This window comes from Solea senegalensis, unplaced genomic scaffold (assembly GCF_019176455.1).
Source record: "Solea senegalensis isolate Sse05_10M unplaced genomic scaffold, IFAPA_SoseM_1 scf7180000016119, whole genome shotgun sequence".
Classification (NCBI taxonomy): domain Eukaryota; kingdom Metazoa; phylum Chordata; class Actinopteri; order Pleuronectiformes; family Soleidae; genus Solea; species Solea senegalensis.
Genome location: NW_025321600.1, coordinates 9,480 through 30,633, shown reverse-complemented (window position 1 = coordinate 30,633; position 21,154 = coordinate 9,480). Strand labels below are relative to the sequence as shown.

At 45.5% G+C, this 21,154-nt stretch overlaps 1 protein-coding gene across 2 annotated transcripts; it reads left to right on the top strand.

Annotated features, from left to right (window-relative positions):
- Positions 1 to 558: 558 nt before the first annotated feature.
- Positions 559 to 20,025, top strand: LOC122762832 (myelin transcription factor 1-like protein). Of its 2 annotated transcripts, XM_044018021.1 has the most exons (18): positions 559 to 1,073; positions 1,350 to 1,726; positions 3,755 to 3,889; positions 5,906 to 5,996; positions 8,890 to 9,000; positions 10,161 to 10,384; positions 12,047 to 12,318; positions 12,735 to 12,959; positions 13,070 to 13,194; positions 14,060 to 14,128; positions 14,543 to 14,605; positions 14,723 to 14,806; positions 14,967 to 15,188; positions 15,272 to 15,363; positions 15,781 to 15,884; positions 16,028 to 16,171; positions 17,851 to 17,913; positions 19,830 to 20,025. In XM_044018021.1, exons 1-18 carry the CDS (start codon positions 631 to 633, stop codon positions 19,968 to 19,970), a joined length of 2,985 nt encoding a protein of 994 aa, XP_043873956.1. In that variant the 5' UTR covers positions 559 to 630; the 3' UTR covers positions 19,971 to 20,025. The 2 variants fall into 2 exon arrangements, with proteins under 2 accessions (XP_043873956.1, XP_043873957.1); XM_044018022.1 differs by lacking the exon at positions 17,851 to 17,913 and having other exon boundaries at positions 13,043 to 13,194.
- Positions 20,026 to 21,154: the final 1,129 nt, after the last annotated feature.

The following is a 21,154-nucleotide window of genomic DNA, read 5'->3' as shown; positions in this document are numbered from 1 at the left end:
CCAATTATTCACCGATTATTCACAGATTATTCACTGATTATTCACTGATTATTCACCGATTATTCACTGATTATTCACTGATTATTCACAGATTATTCATAGATTATTCACTGATTATTCACCGATTATTCCCCAATTATTCACCGATTATTCCCCAATTATTCACTGATTATTCAGATTACCGGATTATTCACGGATTATTCACAGATTATTCAATTCTTATTATTCAGATTATTCACTGATTATTCACAGATTATTCACTGATTATTGACAGATTATTGACAGATTATTCACCGATTATTCACAGATTATTCACTGGTGACATTAAAACTGTTTTTCCTTGTTTCTTTGTTACGGAGCCCTGGACGTGACAGACGCCACGCGGTGCTGTAGTGGAAACAACGTAATCTACACAGTAAATGTGACGTATCACTTGTTTTTCTGAACACAGTGACCCTTTATAAACCCGGCGGACAATCAAAGCTCCTCTCAGTCCAGAAGGACGACAACAACAACAACAACAGCGGCGCCATCGGCGCCACCAGCGAAGACTACGAGAACTATGACGAGCTGGTCGCAAAGTCGCTGCTCAACCTTGGCAAGATCGCAGAAGACGCCGCCTACCAGGCCATGACCGAGTCTGAGATGAACAGCAACTCCTCCAACAGCGGCGGGGAGGACGAGGACGAGGACGACGGCAGCGAGTGCGGGGACAGGAAGGGTGAGCTGAGCGTGGACCTGGACAGCGACGTCGTCAGGGAGACGGTCGACTCCCTCAAGCTGCTCGCGCAGGGCCACGGCGCCGTGCTGCCCGAGGACGGCTACACGGAGGTCGCCGCGGCGGACGAGGGGCGGGGCGTGGTGGGGATGAGGGCGGAGGAGAACGAGGAGGGGGTGTGTCTCAGCAGCCTGGAGTGTCTAAGGAACCAGTGCTTCGATCTGGCTCGCAAACTCAGCGAGACGCAGCCGTGTGACCGCGCCGGACACCTGATCCACCAACAGCTGCAGCACGCCGCCGACCAGCAGGTGGCGCACCACCATGCTCACCACCACCACCACCACCACCACAGCAGGTATGTCCACCTGATGCTAGTCTGACAGGACAGGACAGGACAGGACCTGAGACATAATAGCTAAAGAGGGCGTGTCCAGCTAAAGAGGGCGCGTCCAGCTAAAGCCTTTCTTTGGAATCTATTCATCACCAAATATTGATAGAAGGTGTATTTTTGATATAAATGGATTATTTTAAAGATAAGATGCAATAAAATCCTACGACAAAAAGGCTTTAGTTTGTAGTCCATCTAACACTGACTGAAACCACCTCACAGTCGCTTTTATTCCATCCTCAGGTACGAGAGCTGCCACCAGGGGGCGCCAGAGGAGCCCCGCTCCGCGGAGCACCACTACTCAGACATGGTGAACCTGTTGAAGCTGGAGGAGCAGCTGAGCCCGGCATCGCGCGGTTACCCCACCAGCTGCAGCCAGGAGGGCGACGAGGACACCACGTCCGTGGCGTCCGACCGCTCCGACGAGACCTTCGACATGGCCAAGGGGAACCTGTCGCTGCTGGAGAAGGCCATCGCCCTGGAGTCCGAGAGGGCAAAGGTCATGAGGGACCGCATGGCCTCGGAGCACGCCGGGCACAGCCCGAGGCTGAGCAGCAGCGCCGAGGACCGCAGGTCCAGGATGCACCACGACGGGCTGAAGAGGGCGTATTACCCTAAAGGTAAGACCCACACACACTGACCTCTGTGACCTCTGCAGTCTGACTGTGTTTATTGATTTTTTTTTCTAACTTAACTAATATTTCCGTCCACGCCAGTGAGGAAAAACTGGTTTTAACCATAATAAAATATAAGCCGTAAGAATATATTTGAAAACCAGTGATTCTAACATCAGGCCGTGGGAGAGTGAGTGAGTGAGTGGTTAAAAACGAACACATCTACGTCTCAGTTTGAGTCTACGACGTCTTAAGAACACGTCCACGTCTTTATCTCACTGTGAGACAGACTTTTCACACAGGAAACTCAAGTTTGTAAACCACTCACTCTCCCACACCAAACCCCATAGAGAAAATCAGTGATTTTGGGTCGCAGGGACACAGGAGCTGCTGGTCCTCTGCTGCCTCGTGTGGTCACTTTGTGTCACTAAAGTAAATCAACATGCAGGATTTTCAAAAGCCAAATTGACAAAATAAGACATTTGAACTTAGTGATGGAGGCAGCAATGGATCAACAACTCCTGTGTGTGCGATGTTAAAATCACTGGTTTTCTCTCTGGGCTTTGGTGTGGGAGAGTGAGTGGTTCACAAACTTCAGTTTCCTGTTGGAAAAGTGAGATAAAGACGTGAAACATGTGACGTAGACATTGTAGACTTACACTGACATATTCATGTGCTAACGCCTCAACAAACAGACATGGTTATTTCTCACATGCCACCATTTTCTAATCCTAATAACCCTCAGAGTCGTTGTTGTGTGTTGTTGTGTTGTTGTTGTTATATCCACCAAATCACCGCCTGATCGCGTTTGCTGCCAATTCCACTGCTCCTCTCCACACCACATTTGACCCGAAAACTGGGAACCCAGGTCATCATCATCATCAGCAGCAGCAGCAGCAGCAGCAGCAGCAGCAGCAGCAGAGGCCTGAGGCTTTTCTCACACACAAGAAAACTTTTTTCAGCTGGTTCCTAAAATCTGGTCCCGCTGGTGTGAATGAGTTCTCTGACCTCAGTCTTCTTTAAACCCATGTTATTTAAAAAAGAAGGAAAAAAAACGCCGCCTCTGATGAGATAATGGGCTTCATTTTTTCATTTCCTCTGCTGCTTTTTTGTTTTTTTTTGTGTTTCTTTGGCAGATCGATCCCCTGACAGCAGCTCATGTTGTTAAAATAGGCCAGCGTGCGAGCGTCGGACGGCGTGTCAGGCATGAGTAATGGCGCGGTCTGCACGGCCTGTTAGGAGAGCACATCTCATCTGTGGGACACGATCTGTGGCCTATTTCTCTGAATCCACTCGCACACAACGAGCATGAGCAGTTATCAGACTAGCTTCATTAGCACAGGCTTTGTTAGCCCGCAGAGACCAAACGCCTGATGATGCTATCTAGTCTCCTGTGACGCTTTGAGTGATGTTATGATTCATTAAAGCTGTGGAAGTGATTTATTTTGTTTATGGTGATCAAGGAAATACAGAAGAGAACACGAAAATACTTTAAATGATGTTTGAATGACTTGTGCTGCACTAAAGAGGGCGCTACAGGTAGATCCCGCTAGCTGAGCATGTTGTGACGTCTGTGTTTGATGTTAGCAGCTCCTGTAGCTGCTAGCTTCTACTGTAGCTAGACTCCATGGCATTAGTGTTTGATGTTAGCGGCTACTGTAGTCGCTAGCAGCTACAATAGCTGCTTCTGCTGTAGCTAGCCACTGTGGCATTGGTGTGTGATGTTAGCGGCTACTTTATGGACAGTGTGACATGTTAGCGGCTACTGTCGCTAGACGCTGTGGCGTCAGTGTTTGACATTAGCAGTTACCGTAGCTTCTAGCTGATATTTTAACCAAATGCGGTGTCATTGGTGTTTGATGTTAGCAGCTACTGTAGCCAGAGTACAATAGTTGCTAATGCCAAACACTTATGCTATGTCAAAGTGAAATACAACAAATGTTTATTCATTTATTCCAATGTTTTAATCATAGTGCTAAATGTAGCTCTTGAGGCGTCTGTGTCCACACTCACGTTTTCTCTCGTCGTCTCCAGATTCTTCCAGGGGGGACAAGAAGGAGAGCAAGTGTCCGACGCCGGGCTGCGACGGGACGGGTCATGTGACGGGTCTGTACCCGCACCACCGCAGCCTCTCCGGGTGTCCACACAAAGACAGAGTCCCACCTGAGAGTAGGTCCCACTGATTTGATTTCAGAATGAGAACTATCTAACAAGTCATTTAAGTCAGTCTGATGCTGGGTCCAGTTCTGGTCCAGTTCTGGTCCAGTTCTGACAGTGTGCGATAAAACCGTGACTATTTCTCCCATTAAAATGCACGGACATTAATGTAAACACAGCTCCGTATTTAAGTCAGTGAATAAAAACAAACTTCAGAAATGACTTGTTCGATGATTCTGTCGCACACTTGGACGTTGTCGTGCATGTTGACCGTCGACCTGCACGACCTTTGTGTTGTTGATGTTGGGTTTGATTCCGTGACCGTGAACCTTTTCCCGCTCATTCATAAATATTATTATACACGTGAATTATAATCATAATGTGACGCATAATTATTGTGGAGACTTTATTGATCAGTGGAGGAAAATTCAGTTGAAAGAGAAGAGCTTTTACTTTGGAATCAGATTTTAAATACAGGTTGAGTGTGTTTTTGTTTTCTTTGTGTGTGTGTGTGTGTGTGTGTGTGTGTGTTGTCATTGTGATCCAGCTGCTCATAAAACTGCATGAGAAAAACTCACCGGTCACACTTACACCTGTACATCATATACTCTGTGTATATGTTGTAGAACGCGTATAAACGTGTTTTCCTGAGCTTTACTAACACTCATCACATTTAAGTTTCTGCCTTTGGTCAAAAAAACTGATTATTGTTACAAAAATCTAAATTAAATGATGTTTCATATTTTAAATAAAAAATGCTGTGGTTGCATTTACAGTTAAAAAGGAACATGACATTATTACGAAGATATAAAATAAAATGTTCTGTGAGAATAATAATAATGTTTTTATTTACAATAAATGTTTCCTAAATGTTGTTTAAATATTTTTTTCTGTAAATGTGTTTGGGGACCCTTAATGAATTTGTGGTCCTCGGCCCAGTGTTTGGGAACCATTACTTTATTTGATAGGGACAGAAAGTCACTTATGACGTGTGTCATAATTTATGTTTAGCCTTTGTTTATTTTATTTTATTTTAGCTCAGAGCCAAAGTCGCAAAATAACTCATCTGAATCTTGATCTGATCTTACTGTTTGATGTTAGCAGCTCCTGTAGCTGCTAGCTTCTTCTGTAGCTAGACTCTATGGCATTGGTGTTTGATGTTAGCGGCTACTGTAGCTGCGAGAAGCTCCTGTAGCTGCTAGCTTCTTCTGTAGCTAGACTCTATGGCATTGGTGTTCGATGTTAGCGGCTACTGTAGCTGCGAGAAGCTCCTGTAGCTGCTAGCTTCTTCTGTAGCTAGACTCTATGGTATTGGTGTTTGATGTTAGCAGCTACTGTTGCTGCGAGAAGCTCCTGTAGCTGCTAGCTTCTTCTGTAGCTAGACTCTATGGCATTGGTGTTGATGTTAGCAGCTACTGTAGCTGCAAGTAGCTCCTGTAGCTGCTAGCTTCTTCATAGCTAGACTCTATGGCATTGGTGTTTGATGTTAGCAGCTACTGTAGCTGCGAGAAGCTCCTGTAGCTGCTAGCTTGTTCTGTAGCTAGACACTGTGGCATTGGTGTTCGGTGTTAGCGGCTACTGTAGCTGCGAGAAGCTCCTGTAGCTAGACACTGTGGCATTGGTGTTCGGTGTTAGCGGCTACTGTAGCTGCGAGAAGCTCCTGTAGCTAGACACTGTGGCATTGGTGTTTGATGTTAGTGGCTACTGCAGCTGCTAGCTTCTTCAGTAGCTGTGTCGCACAGTAAGTGTAACACGAAGTTCGAAGCTCAACTTAAGTCAAAGATGAACACATGAAGTAGTTAATGTAATTAATACATTCATCTCTCATTAGTAAACGTTCAACCAGACAAAATGAAAACTGAAGGCAGGAATGTTTGTCTTTTCATTTTTGTGAGTTTGTGCTTATTTTGTGACGTTTTTCCGCGTGTGTGCGTGTGCATGTCTAACCGCCGTCAGCTGAATGCTCGGTAACTCTGGTGTCTGCTCCTAACCCTCGCTGTCTTTCTCACCTCTTCCTGTCTGTCAAAGTTCTTGCCATGTATGAAAATGTTTTAAAGTGTCCTACTCCCGGCTGCTCCGGACGGGGCCATGTCAATAGCAACAGGAACTCACACCGCAGGTGAGTGAGCGGCCTCAGCGGCAGCCCGCGTCATGTGACTGTGGCTGCGACTGTGAAGTCTGTGTGTTGTTGTGTTTCTTTTCGGACGACCACAGGTCACAGAGATTAACTTTTACACGTTAACGGACTTTACAGATACACTTAACTCACTGAATAAAGAAACTGCTTCAGTGGAAGTCTACGATATCTTTAAGAACACGTTCACGTCTTTATCTCACTGTGAGACAAACTGAAGTTTGTAAACCACTCACTCTCCCACACAGAGAAAATCAGTGGTGTGGTCACTTTGTGTCACTGAGGTTTTAACCTAACGCAGAATTTCCAGTGCCGAAGTGATGGAGGCAGCAGTGGATCAACGATGTTAAAATCACTGGTTTTCTCTATGGGCTTTGGTGTGGGAGAGTGAGTGGTTTACAAATGTCGTTTTTGATCAGGCTTCCTTCTTCTTACGAACGATGAGTTGTGATGAGTGATGGTGTAGAAGGAAACCCCTCTGACACAGGACTCATACAGATACTACACAAACTTCAGTTTCCTGTTGGAAAAGTCTGTCTCACAAAGACATAAAGACATGAACTGATGCTGATTTTATTAGTTTGTAAACCACTCACTCTCCAAACACCAAACCCCATAGAGAAAGTCGCTCATTTTAGCTCGCGGGGACACAGGAGCTGCTCGTCTACCGCTGCCTCTTGTGGCAGGTTTGTGTCACTGAAGCGAATCTGAATGAAAGATTTTATATGCCGAATTCAAGAAAATAAGACATGTGAACTTAGTGATGGAGGCAGCAGTGGATCAATGTATAGCATGTATGCTCTGTGGGCCGCACAACCCGGAAATAAAGCAGGAAGTCACAAAGTTCATATGCGCCGAGTGAGCAACTCCATAACAATAGACGCAGCTGAAGGGGCGGAGCTACGCACAGTTCTTATAATACATCCACGGGTCAAAGTAAATGAAGAGACATTTGTACGACCTCTACTAACACGTAGAGGTCATGTATTAAAAGCTTCCTGTCCGTGTTTGCAGCGACCCTGACTCCAGATTGTTTAGTTTTTATTTCATGAGTTTTTGTCCAGTTATAAAAAAAGAAAAGGTCCATTTATTTATTTTGTGTTGTCCAAAATTATCTCAGCAAAAGTGTTGGAACATGTCCAAGTCAAGTGTGTGTGTGTGTGTGTGTGTGAGAGCTGAAGGTGTGTCTGCGTCACATCATCAGTTCAAGTGTTTAACAGGCAGACACACACACACACACACACACACACTGCACTTCACAAATTATGTAAAGTAATTAGAATTCACACTCTTTTACTCACACACACGCACACAGACACACACGGTGGATGCGGGGTGTGTTATTTAGCACAGCTCCACTGGGAGAGGAAACAAAGCACCAGCTATAGCTAGCGTTAGCTTCTGTTAGCCACCAGCTCACACTGCTTTCATGTCTGGCAGTCGCCATGGTAACCCCTCCATGGCAGCAGCAGCAGCTGCCGAGCTGATGCGTTGCACACTTCCCACACACACACACGCACACACACACACACTCTTCCCCGCTGTTTCTGAAGTAATTAGGAATTGTTGGGAGTGACAGAAAAGGCTGGGGAGGAAGAGGAAGTGTTTCACCCTGAATTCACACACACACACACAGATGTTTGATGCCAGCAGCCGTGAAGCTCAATTTATCCTCACTAGAAAAAAAAACCATGAAGCTGCAAACAAGTCAGTTACACATTAAAGTGACAGTTTTTTATAAAGTGTGAGTCGACATGAGAACAGCTGATTATAGACACACAACCAAATATTCACCTCAGTCTACGATGTCCACGTCTTTATCAAATAAGACACGTGACCTTAGTGATGGAGGCAGCAGTGGATCAATCATCACTGGTTTTCTCTATGAGTGTGTGTGTGTGTGTGTGTGTGTGTGTGTGTGAGAGTGAGTGGTTTACAAACTTCAGTTTCCTGTTGGAAAAGTCTGTCTAATGGCGAGATTGTTGAGTCTCTGTTGGCAGCCATGTTTTTTTACCCACTGAGAACAAGCGTCTATGTCTCAGGCAGGGGGCCTATACAACACAACACAACACAACACAACACAACACAACACAACACAACACAACACAACACAGCACACAGCACACACCGCACCGCACCGCCACACAACACAACACAACACAACACAGCACAGCAACCTGGCACAACACAACACAACACAACACAGCACAGCACAGCACAGCACAGCACAGCACCACACGCACTGCACGCACACACAACACACACACACCACACCACACCACACAGCACAACCCACACAGCCCAACATGACACAGCACAACACAATACAACACCTCCAACACAACACAACCAACACAGTCCAACACAACACAACACAGCACAGCACAACACAACACAACACAACACAACACAACACAAGCACAGCACAGCAACACAGCACAGCACAATAACACAACACAACACAGCACAGCACACAGCAGTCAACAGCACAGTCACAGCACAACACAACACAGCACAGTCCACACCAACACACACAACACAGCAACACAACACACACACAGCACAGTACAGTTCAACACAGCACAAACACAACACAACACAACACAACACAGCACAACACACACAGCACAGTCACACACAACACAACAAAATACAGTTACACAACACACACAACACAATACAGTTCCAACACAACACAATACAGTCCAACACAACACAACACAACACAACACATCATGAAATCACACCACAGTTTTAGTGAACCTCTCGTGTGTGTGTGTGTGTGTGTGTGTCAGTACAGTGTGTAACCAGGTCATGTGTTGTCCCCCCCACCTCCTCTCTCCTCATCTCCTCTCTCCTCACCTCCTCTCTCCTCTAGTCTGTCTGGTTGTCCCATCGCTGCTGCAGAGAAGATGGCAAAGGTCCATGAGAAAAGTCACCTGACCGACAGCGGCAGTAAATCAAACCAGACGTCGGACCGCGTCCTCAGGTACGGCACACACACAGACACAGACACACACACACACGCACACACTCTGACGTCCAACCAGACGCCGCTCTCCTGTGTCTGCTGTCATCACGGTTTAAGAAAACATGATAAGTGAGTTTTCCAACTCAGTTATTTCTGGCATTCCTCAAGGCTCTGACCTGGGTCCTGTTGTTTTTACCGTCTACTTTCTTAGCCTCGGTCATATTTTCAAAAACTTGGTGACCACCGTTACGCCGATGACACCCGACCTCCTGACTAATCCCACGACGTTCTTCACCTCAACATGAGAGTCAACTCAAGAGTCAATGTGTCAGTCAGTCAGTCATCATCTACCGCTTTATCCTCCACCAGAGGGTCGCGGGGGGTGCTGTGCCAATCTCAGCTACATCAGGCGATAGGCGGGGTACACCCTGGACAGTTCGCCAGTCCATCGCAGGGCCACACACAACTAGAGACAAACAACCATTCACTCTCACACTCACTCCTATGGTCAATTTTGAGTGTCCAATTTACCTATTCCCCACATTGCATGTTTTTGGACTGTGGGAGGAAGCCTGAGAACCCGGAGAGAACCCACGCACACACGGGTCTTCTCGCTGCAAAGCGAGAGTGCTAACCACTACACTGCCGTGTGGCCGGAGTCAATGTGTAATTATTATTATTTCATTGATGTATTGGCCGTATTTGTAAGGTGACCTTGAATTTCGGGGATTTGCAGTGAAAAAGATGTTCAACAGTTTTGTTCCGTTAACATTCTGAAAAGTCATGTTTTGATTCCTTTGATGTTAAACTTTAAATAACATACATCAGTAGGTTTGTTAAAGTATTTCAAAAAATGTACTTTTGATTACTTTGACATACATTATTAAACTTTAAATAATGTGTGTCAGTATTTTTGTTCAATTCAAGATTCCAAAAAATAAGTTTGGATTCCTTTGATGTCCCTTTGATGTTCCTTGGATTTTCACGTACATCAAAAAGTAACCAAACATTTTTAGCATTTGACATCTCATGCTGTAAGTTGTAAAAATCCACAAACTCTTAACAGTTCTATCAGATTCTGAACAGAGGATGGCGATTGGCGACATATCGCAAACACATCATCAATAGTTATTTAAATCTGAAACACTGGATGCTAACCCTCCACGGTTGCGTTGCAGGCCGATGTGCTTCGTCAAACAGCTGGAGATTCCTCAGTACGGCTACAAGAACAACGTCCCGACCACGACGCCACGCTCCAACCTGGCCAAGGAGCTGGAGAAATACTCCAAGACCAGCTACGACTACAGCGGCTACGACGGCCAGCACGCCGCCGGCTACGGCAAGAGAGGCCTGACCGCCAAGTCCCAGCACGGGCGAGACACGCCCCCTAAGGGCTTCGATGGTGAGCAACGTCAACGCAACATCGTCATGTTCCTCTCAAAGCCGACCAGCAAATAAGAATAGAATGAACGGCCACCAGGGGGCGACGGAGGAGGTTGCAGTTTTCGAAATGATGAAAAAAACCCAGGTGTGATTGACAGCTGGAATTGTCCAATCAGACACGTGAAAGTACAAAACTCTAAAGGCTTCACGATTCGTAAAATAAGATTTTTTTATGGAATTGGATTTGTGTCAATATAAATATATATATATATATATATATATATTTGTATATATATATGTATTATTTTACAATGTTATACAATATAATTGTTTTATTGTTTGACAGTGTTTACGTTTGAAATGGAGTTTTCTTCATAAACACAGACGGAAAAAACCTGCACGCCGATACAACGGCGATGTGGGATTTCATTTTTCTTATTCTCGGGAGAACATTTTGTTCCTGACACACACATACACACACACAAGCGCACACACATACACACACACAAGCACACACACACACACTCTGTCTTTTCTCTTTATTATCCTCTGCCAGGGTTTTCCAGCTCCACATGGCAGCAGTGAAGGCAGAGCACAGTTATGGAAATGCCAAGCAGAGAGAGGAGGAGGAGGAGGAGGAGGAGGAGGTGCAGGTGCAGATGGAGGGATTGAGAATGAGGAGAGAGATAATGAAGACGAGCTGAGGTTTTTAAAGCAGCGGCGCCTGCGTCACGACGCTCGTGTTCTTTGTTCTTGTTATTTAACGTTTTCCTAGATTGAGAAAAGAAAGAAAGCAGGAGCGAGAACTGTGATGTGTGTTCGTCTTAAAACGCTCACGTCTGGAAAAAAATGACATGAAGACGTTATTTACACACGACACTCTTCATTAAACGACATCAACGGGATTAAAAATAGCACAGACGTGTAAGTGAAAGCATGAGGGAGTCGTTGTTATTTTCAGCTTTTAATCTCAGTCATCATCATCATCTAACCGCTTTATCCTCCACCAGAGGGTCGCGGGGGGTGCTGTGCCAATCTCAGCTACATCGGGGGATAGGCGGGGTACACCCTGGACAGTTTGCCAGTCCATCGCAGGGCCACACACACACACACAACTAGAGACAAACAACCATTCACTCTCACACTCACTCTTATGGTCAATTTAGAGTGTCCAATTTACCTAATCCCCACATTGCATGTTTTTGGACTGTGGGAGGAAGCTGGAGAACCCGGAGAGAACCCACGCACACACGGGGAGAACATGCAAACTCCATGCAGAAAGGCCCTTGTTCCAACAGGGGCTCGAACCCGGGTCTTCTCGCTGCAAGGCGAGAGTGCTAACCACTACACCACCGTGTGACCCGCTTTTAATCTCATGATTTTAAATTCTCTTTATAATTAGGATGATTCTTGTCTCATAATGTTGACATTTTGTCTCATTATGACGACTTTTTAGGCCCTAATTTCACGTGACTTCCATAGTGATGACTCTTGTAATTTCAGGTTTTAATCTCCTGATTTTATATTCTCTTTATAATTATGACCTCATATCTGATAATCTTGAGTAATAATCCCTGACTAATGACTTTTTAATATCACTATCTCAACTTTTCCCCTGTAATGATGACGCTGCGTGTCGTCATTGACGTCTCATGACTTCTCGTCTTCTGGACGTTTTCAGTCAAGCGCTTCTGTAAGACGTCGAGTCCGGCGAGCAGCACGACCAGCAGCTACGCTCCGAGCAGCAGCAGCAGCCTGAGCTGTGGGGGAGGCGGAGGAGGGGGCGGGCTCAGAGGCGGAGGAGGGGGCGGAGGCAGCAGTGCCAGCAGCACCTGCAGTAAGAGCAGCTTCGACTACACCCACGACATGGAGGCGGCGCACATGGCGGCCACGGCCATCCTCAACCTGTCGACGCGGTGCCGGGAGATGCCGCACGCTCTGGGCGTGAAACAGGTGACAGGGGGCGGAGCCACGGGACACCAGCAGGTGTCAAATACAGACACCTGAAAACCAATGATTTTCACGTCTCACACACAGGAGTTGTTGATCCACTGCTGCCTCCATCACTCAGTGCTAATCTCTTATTTTGTCTCTTCAGTGTTTGAAATCCTTTGTTCAGATTGACGTCAGTGACACAAAGTGACCACACGAGGCAGCAGAGGACCAGCAGCTAAAATCACTTGTTTTCTCTGTGGACTTTGGTGTGGGAGAGTGAGTGAGTGTGTGTGTGGGAGAGTGAGCGGTTGTAAAAGGCCTGTTATGATCACATGACCTCAGAGACTGAAGGCGACGACGTCGCAGCCTGTTCTTAATCTGTCAGATTAAACGCTGCTGGTTACACACAGTCAACATCACGTTGTCTCCGTCAGAGTCCGGTGGACGACCTGGACGACAGCGGCGCGGTGGACGTGGCCGGTCAGCCCGGGGGTCCGGAGGGCAGCGGGACGGTGTTGACCCCCCTGCAGCCCATGTCCCCGCAGCGTCAGGCCCTGCTGAGCAGCCGCTGCTACCAGCTGAGCGAGGCCGACTGCTGGGACCTGCCCGTCGACTACCCCAAGATCAAGCGCCTGGGAGACGAGCAGGAGCACAAGGAGGTAAGAGGACGGAGGTCAGACACACTGAATACGACGCTTGTTAGCAGGAGCGCGCAGCGACGCGTCACAGTGACGCGCCGTAGTCGCTCTATTTCTCGTCCCTGCACCAGAGCGACGAGCTGGACCCGTTCCAGGAGCTGCTGGACGAGCAGCGCTACCCGACCGAGGTGACCACGCCCAGCCCCAAACACCACAAGTACCCGCCGTGCAAGGAGAGCAAGAAGGAGCTCATCACGTAAGAAAGACTTTACTTACTGTAAACTGTGAAAATCTGTGAACAAACAGGAGAAACTGATTTTAACCACTTCACAGAAGACACACCTCACAAAATCGACCTCAGTTTAAGTTTATGACGTCTTTAAAAACACGTTCACGTCTTTATCTCGCTGTGAGACGGACTTTTCCAACAGGAAACTGAAGTTTGTAAACCACTCACTCTCCCACACCAAAGTCCATAGAGACAACCAGTGATTTTAGCTGGCAGGGACCAGTGATGGGCATCTTACTTCAAAAAAGTAATTAGTTATAGTTACAAATGACTTCTGCCTTGGTAACTCAGTTACCACATTGTAAAAGTAATTAGTAATTAATTTACTCAGCAAAGTAACTGACACTATTTTTTATGACGCTATCTATAACGCTATTACATTCTTTAACATCCTAAGACGTTTATACCTGAATGAAGAATTAAAACCCTATGTACAGTATTTTAGAGCATTTGGTATTTATTTGAACTTTGAATTGAAGCGCACAATTGACACACAAATGTTAACTTGGGTAAAGAGAAACAAAGAGAAAATGTGGCCTTTCACTTGTGCAAATCTCTGTGTCTGTGTACCACTGCACAATAAACAGGGCGCTATCCAACTCTTAAATATTCAGCAAAGTAACAAAATTAAATATTGAAAATAAACAAAATTTTTTCCACGAGAGCTCTGAATGACACACACACACTCACACACACACACACACACACACACACACACACACTCTCTCTCACACACACACACACACCTCCAAAAAACCCTGAATTTAAAGGGATAGCCTTTAAATCACTGTTGGTATTCATGTGTGTGTGTGTGTGTCTCCGTCTCCTGCAGGTTGTCCAGTTGTCAGCTCGCAGACAAGAACATCCGCGGGATGATGACGACAAACTCGCAAGAGCTTAAGTGAGTTTCACAAACGTCTGACGCCGCGAGTGAAGACACGCGAGTCTGACGCCGCGAGTGAAGACACGCGAGTCTGACGCCGCGAGTCTGAAGACACGCGAGTCTGACGCCGCGAGTCTGAAGACAAGCGAGTCTGACGGCGCGAGTCTGAAGACACGCGAGTCTGATGCCGCGAGTCTGAAGACACGCGAGTCTGACACCGCGAGTCTGAAGACAAGCGAGTCTGACGCCGCAAGTCTGAAGACAAGCGAGTCTGAAGACAAGCGAGTCTGACGCCGCGAGTCTGAAGACAAGCGAGTCTGACGCCGCGAGTCTGAAGACAAGCGAGTCTGACGCCGCGAGTCTGAAGACACGCGAGTCTGACGCCGCGAGTCTGAAGACACACGAGTCTGATGCTGTGTGTTTGTGTCTCAGGTGTCCGACCCCCGGTTGTGACGGCTCTGGACACATCACTGGAAACTACGCCTCCCACAGGAGGTACAATGAACTGCACCTGGAACAACCACAATAATCTCGACTGTAAAAGTCCATTATATAAAACATCTGTCCCTGTGTCTGTCTGTCTCTCTGTCTGTCGGTCTGTCTGTCCTGCAGTCTGTCAGGTTGTCCACGTGCCAAGAAGAGCGGCATCAAAATCATCCACAGCAAAGAAGACAAGGACGACCAGGAGCCAATCAAGTAAGGTTTCTGCACAAGGAGGGCGGAGTTTCATTTTTTCTTAGCATTGTTTTCAAATAGTCACTCATTTATTTACTTTTACTGTATTTAAGTAAAGTGAGCGTTTTAAGGTAAGGGTTAACACAACTGTCGATGTCACTAATTCTGACACACATCTCAGGTGTCCAGTCCCGGGCTGCGACGGACAGGGTCACGTGACGGGGAAGTACGCCTCCCACCGCAGCGCGTCTGGCTGCCCCCTGGCTGCCAAGAGGCAGAAGGACAACTACGTCAACGGCTCGCAGTTTGTCTGGAAGTCCGGCAAGACGGACGGCATGACCTGTCCGACCCCGGGCTGCGACGGGTCGGGACACGTCAGCGGGAGCTTCCTGACACATCGGAGGTGTGGAGGGTGGCCATTTTGTCAAATCCTTCCTGCAGCAGCTGGATCGTTGTTTCCTTATTAACGTGTGTTTGTCACGGCAGTCTGTCCGGTTGTCCTCGAGCCACCTCGGCCATGAAGAAAGCCCGGATGAGCGGAGTGGAGATGCTGACAATCAAGCAGAGAGCAAGTAAAGGTCAGAAGCACAAAACATGAGCCTGAAAGTGATCAAAACACATCTACACTATTTACTTACTTAAACCATGGGATACTAAACTCTTTATATACTATTGTTTTTTGTTATTGATTTAGTTAGTTAGCTAACATTACATCAACCACCAGGGGGTGATCTTAGCACACGTTCACGTCTTTATCTCACTGTGAGACAGAATGAAGTGTGTAAACCCCTCACTGTCCCACACCAAAGCCCATAGAGAAAATCAGTGATTTTAACATCACACACACAGGAGCTGCTGGTCCTCTGCTGCCTCGTGTGGTCACTTTGTGTCACTGAGGTCAATGCTAACGCGTGAGCTGAGTGATGGAGGCAGCAGTGGATCAACAGCTCCTGTGTGTGTTGGAAATAATAAAATCTTGTGTTTCCTGTTTTCAGGCATCGAAAACGATGAAGAAATCAAACAGCTGGATGAAGAAATCAAAGATTTGAACGAGTCCAACAATCAAGTGGAGTCGGACATGATAAAGCTGAGGACACAAGTAAGACCATGATCACAGCTCTGGACGTAACATGACTCACTTTGAAAAAATAGACACAGTATTAAAGTGATAGCTTCAGTCTGGACAACAGAACACAACGTTTATTCCATTATTATCTTTTGTTTTATTTTTAATTCCCACAGATTACCACCATGGAGACGAACCTCAAATCCATCGAGGAGGAGAACAAAGTGATCGAGCAGCAGAACGACTCGCTGCTGCACGAGCTCGCGAACCTCAGCCAGTCGCTCATCAACAGCTTAGCTAACATCCAGCTGCCGCACATGGTGAGAGAGGAACTGTGGGACTGAGCCAGATTACAGCTGTCTACGGGATTAGAGAGGAACTGTGGGACTGAGCCAGATTACAGCTGTCTATGGGATTAGAGAGGAACTGTGGGACTGAGCCAGATTACAGCAGTCTACGGGATTAGACAGGAACTGTGGGACTGAGCCAGATTACAGCTTTCAGGGGATTAGGAGAGGAACTGTGGGACTGAGCCAGATTACAGCTGTCTCGGATTAGACAGGATCTGTGGGACTGAGCCAGATTACAGCTCTGGGGATTAGCTAGTGGGGCTGAGCCAGATTACAACTGTTTACAGATTAGAGAGGAACAATGAGACTGAGCCAGATTAGGCTGTTTACAGATTAGAGAGGAACTGTGAGACTGAGCCAGATTAGAGCTGTTTACGGGACTAGAGAGGAACTGTGGGACTGAGCCAGATTACAGCTATCTACGGGATTAGAGAGGAACTGTGGGACTGAGCCAGATTACATCTGTTTACAGATTAGAGAGGAACTGTGGGACTGAGCCAGATTACAGCTGTTTACGGGAGTAAAGAGGGAATTTGTGACTGCATCTTTAAAGAAGAGCCAGATTAATAAGAGCCATAGCTCATTTTTGGCTAACTTCCTGCCTGTTGCTAGGTTAGCTTTAATTTATCTATAAACTGTTGTTGCATTACGTGTCCTCACGGATTATCTTGCTTTTAATGTCTAATAAGAGACAAAAAAAAGGTATATTCTTTTAGCATTATAAGCTAATTTTAAATCAGATTTCCTGGGGACATTTTTTTGCTAATGTTTGTCCATTTCCTATTTATCGTGATAAACTTCCTGCATTTGTTTTAAACCCTAGTTCTCAAACTGTGGTGCATACATGAGCTCCCTCTCGTGGTACCTGGAGGACAATCGGAAAGTTTTTCGAAGTTTTTCCTGTAGCGACGCTCAGATATTTTCCTCATCTGCTTCTTTCTGTTTCCCACCTTCTGTTTCTTTTAACCAGCAGTCCACGCTCTTCTTCTTCTCCTACTACTACATCTTCTTCTTCTTCTTGTGCTTTTCCCATAAAGAAAGTTTCAGTTCCAGGGCTCGTGGCTGTTTTGACGTCATTTTTCTCACAGTGTAGAGAAAGGAAGAAGACTGGGGCTAATTGGATTATTTTCTCAATTACGATCTCTACGTCACATGTTCGCGTCTTTATCTCACTGTGAGACAGACTTTTCAACAGGAATCTGAAGTTTGTAAACCACTCACTCTCCCACACCAAAGCCCATAGAGAAAATCAGTCATTTTAGCTGGCGGGGACACAGGAGCTGCTGGTCTACTGCTGCCTCGTGTGGTCACTTTGTGTCACTGAGGTAAATCTGAATGAAGGTTTTTAAAAGCCAAATTGTCAAAATAAGACGTTTGAACTTAGTGATGGCGGCAGCAGTGGATCAACAACTCCTGTGTGCTGTGATGTTAAAATCACTAATTTTCTCTATGGGGTTTGGTTTGGGAGAGTGAGTGGTGTGATGTACGTATCATAGACTACGTAGAGTTTTTATTCATTTTTATGTTGCTAACAGAAAAGTATTAGAAATGCATTACAATTCAGCCACACGGGGGCGCTGTGTTTTAGTGTGTGAAGCCGTCGTGTGTTTAGCGGGCTAATACACTTCTCTGTACACCCTCTCCTGTAGAGACCGCTGCCACAGAAAGAGGCCCCAGTAAAGCATAACTGCTGTTTACAGATGTCTCCCAGAGTAAGACACCAATTTATCCTTTATCAAATTATCCCTCTCTTCTGCACTGTCACCCCCCCACCCTCCTATGATTCCTTTAACAGTAATTAAAATATCTGTGCACCCGCCCAAACAAATACCAACACGAATACTTTCGGAAAAAAATAAATTTTCTGTAATTACAAATTATTTATAAGAATAAGCTAATAATTAAAGTTAAAGCTGAAAGTAGAATCAGATTTCCAAACCTGGAGACGGAGCTGCTCTGGAATCAGAAAAAAATAATCACATTTGTTTGTTGAAAGTTGCAGCTGAACTACGAAAACATAAGTGACGGACATTTGCTCGACTGGAAAACAATATCGAATGTAAATATATTTAAAACATTTGGCAAAAAACACACAAAACATCAGAAATGTTGTAAACAACAGTGGGCCCACAGTCGAGCCTTGAGGGACGCCACATGTAAAATCCACTGTGTTTCTTTGTCGAGGGACAGGGAATGAGACAAAACCTGGTCTCTTAGCTTAAAGGTGCCACGTGTCCGTCCACCACCACCACAAACATCAGACTAGTTTTGTCCCCCTCGCTATGTAAAGCAAACGCTACTTCAGGACGTAAACCTTTGGACATAATGTCTTTGGACACAGGCTTGAAAAAGCTATAGTCTTAACGTTCATTAAACTGTCTTTGTTTTTTTCTGTACATTGAAGCTTATGTATGGTTATGTAAGCGGTGGTGAGTTGAGCTCATTAAACAGATTCTGGTTTCTTAACTGAAAGCTGGGGGTGCCACGTGTTCGTCCACCAACGTAAACATCCGAGTTATGTGTCCTCCTTGCTGCGTATAATACACTCTATGCCTGGACGTTAAACTTGAGGAGTTGAATCAATCCGTATCTTTGGATACTAGCGTCACAAGTTATTGTAAACAACAGTAGGCCTGAAATGGAGCCTTGAGGAGCGCCTAATGTAAAACCAGTGTTAACGTTCATCAAATTCTAATTGTCTACTCTCTCTGTATGTGGAAATGAATGCATGCTTATGGAAAAAGATGGTGAGGTTTTGCTAGACAAACTGAACGCTGGTGTTTTTTCGCCTATACTTACACAAAGGGGGACCACGAAAACATGACGAAAACTATTCTATTTCCACACTTTGGCGACTGGTAGGGCCTCCAGAGTCCCAAATATAAGTATTGAAATGGTTAAAAAGTTGATTTTGCATAATGTGTCCCCTTTAAGTTACGAGCTTGAAAAAGCAGAAATGGGCCTAAAATCGAGCCTTGAGGGACGCTACATGTGAAATCCACTGTGTTTCTTTGTGCAGGGACACCAATGAGACAAAATCTGGTCTGTTAAAGTTAGAGGTGCCACGTGTCCGTCCACCTCGTTGTCCCTCTCGCTATGTAAAGCAAACACTACTTCAGGACATAAACCTTGAGACTTTGGACACAGGCTTGAGAAAGCAGAAATGTTGTAAATAACAACTGGCCTAAAATCGTGCCTTGAGGGACGCCACATAATAAACTTGCTTTTACGAACATTACTGTTTTTTTTTTAACTTCACCCACTGAAGTTGAGTTTTTTCCGAAGCCAGATCTGCTCCGTCTCTGTCTCCTGCATTTGCACATGAACATGTTGATTTCGTCTCCATACGTCAAACATTAAGCGTTCATCCACTCATCAGCTGATCATCCCTCTCCTGGTTTTTGCATGGGTTTGAGGTTGAACTGCGCCGACGTCCACAGGCCCAAGATCAGATTATGAGTTTGTGACTAAACTAAAATAACTTCACTGAGTTTGTGTCCTGCTCTCCTGATGATGCCCCCATCCCCCGGCCCCCACCTATGCCTGTTTCCCAAACCTTTTTCCAACAAACATGCCACGCCCAAAATTTGCTTGTTCCTCACAGCTTTTTTCTTCCTGTTCCTCACAGGAGCCAATGAACGAACAGAACTTTGACTCGTATGTGAGTACGCTGACGGACATGTACACCCACCAGGACCAGTACCAGAGCCCGGAGAACAAGGCGCTGCTGGAGAACATCAAACAGGCCGTCCAGGGCATCCAGGTTTAGCCCCGACAAAAAAAACCCACACAAGAAAAACAAATGCAAAGCAAAAACAACAACAAAAAAAAATGAAAAAAGAGGGGAATGGGTTGTTTTTGCTGCTGTAACTTTTTCCCCGGTTCTTTTCTTTCCTCTGCTCTTATGCTTTCAGCTCCATGGGTATCTCTGCGTTTCCTTTTTCAGGATGAGTTCCGATTGTCGTTGCCTTGCTTTAAAAAGAACGTTTTAAACAAACAAACATCCATGTTTTGTACATTTTCATATGACCTAATATAATGTGACGTACTGTTTATAGCTGCTAATGTATGCACATTTTTGTGTATATGTATTTATTTATTTATCGTACGCTTGAATCATGTCTTTTTTTCATGCGATTTACATATGTGGAGAAACTGGGCGTCACGGGTTTAACATGGAGTGAAGCCGCGACGGGGAACAATCAATTTTAACTAATAATAATAATAATACTAATGATAATAACGAGGGTTGCCGTGGCCACGCCGTTTTGAATCCACAAAACCTTCCGACAACTTTTCACCTTTGATGTGTCAAGTACAAGTTGCCGTGTTTTTTTTTACGCACTCGAGAATGAGAAATGGACCCCAAAATTCAAAATGGCCGACTTCCATGGTTACGGTCAACTTTTTTGTTCGTCTTGGTCTGTAACATCTTCCTACCAAGATTCGAAAAAGTAGGTGGAACTCAATTTTGCCTCTGTTTTCACCTTAGGGGGCGCTATAGAGCCCTTGAGCAACGCACATGTCCGAGAACTATGCCAATATCGCATTTTCGCCAGACCCGACTTCCATGCAAAGTTTCATTTATGGGATGTAAACGCGTGGATTTTCTGTATGTGGACCACGCCCATTCCTGTAAATCTTTAGCTAACATTAATGCGGAGAAGAGACGACGATCTGAAACATCACGACACGGAAACGTACTGGTGCAAATCCCGCGGTTGTTTCATTCTCTTTCCTCTTCTTTTTTTGGCCGCTTTTCTTTGTTAACGCAAAAGCGGGAAAACAAAACTAATAAAAACGGCTACGGATTAAAAAAAATGTAGGAGACAATCGGAGCGCGACGACGATGACTCAGCAATATTGGTACGATCGTATTTGTTTAGATATGGGATGCAATCTATATGAAAACAATGTTTGGGTATATGCAATTTCTTATAAATGAAACTAGCA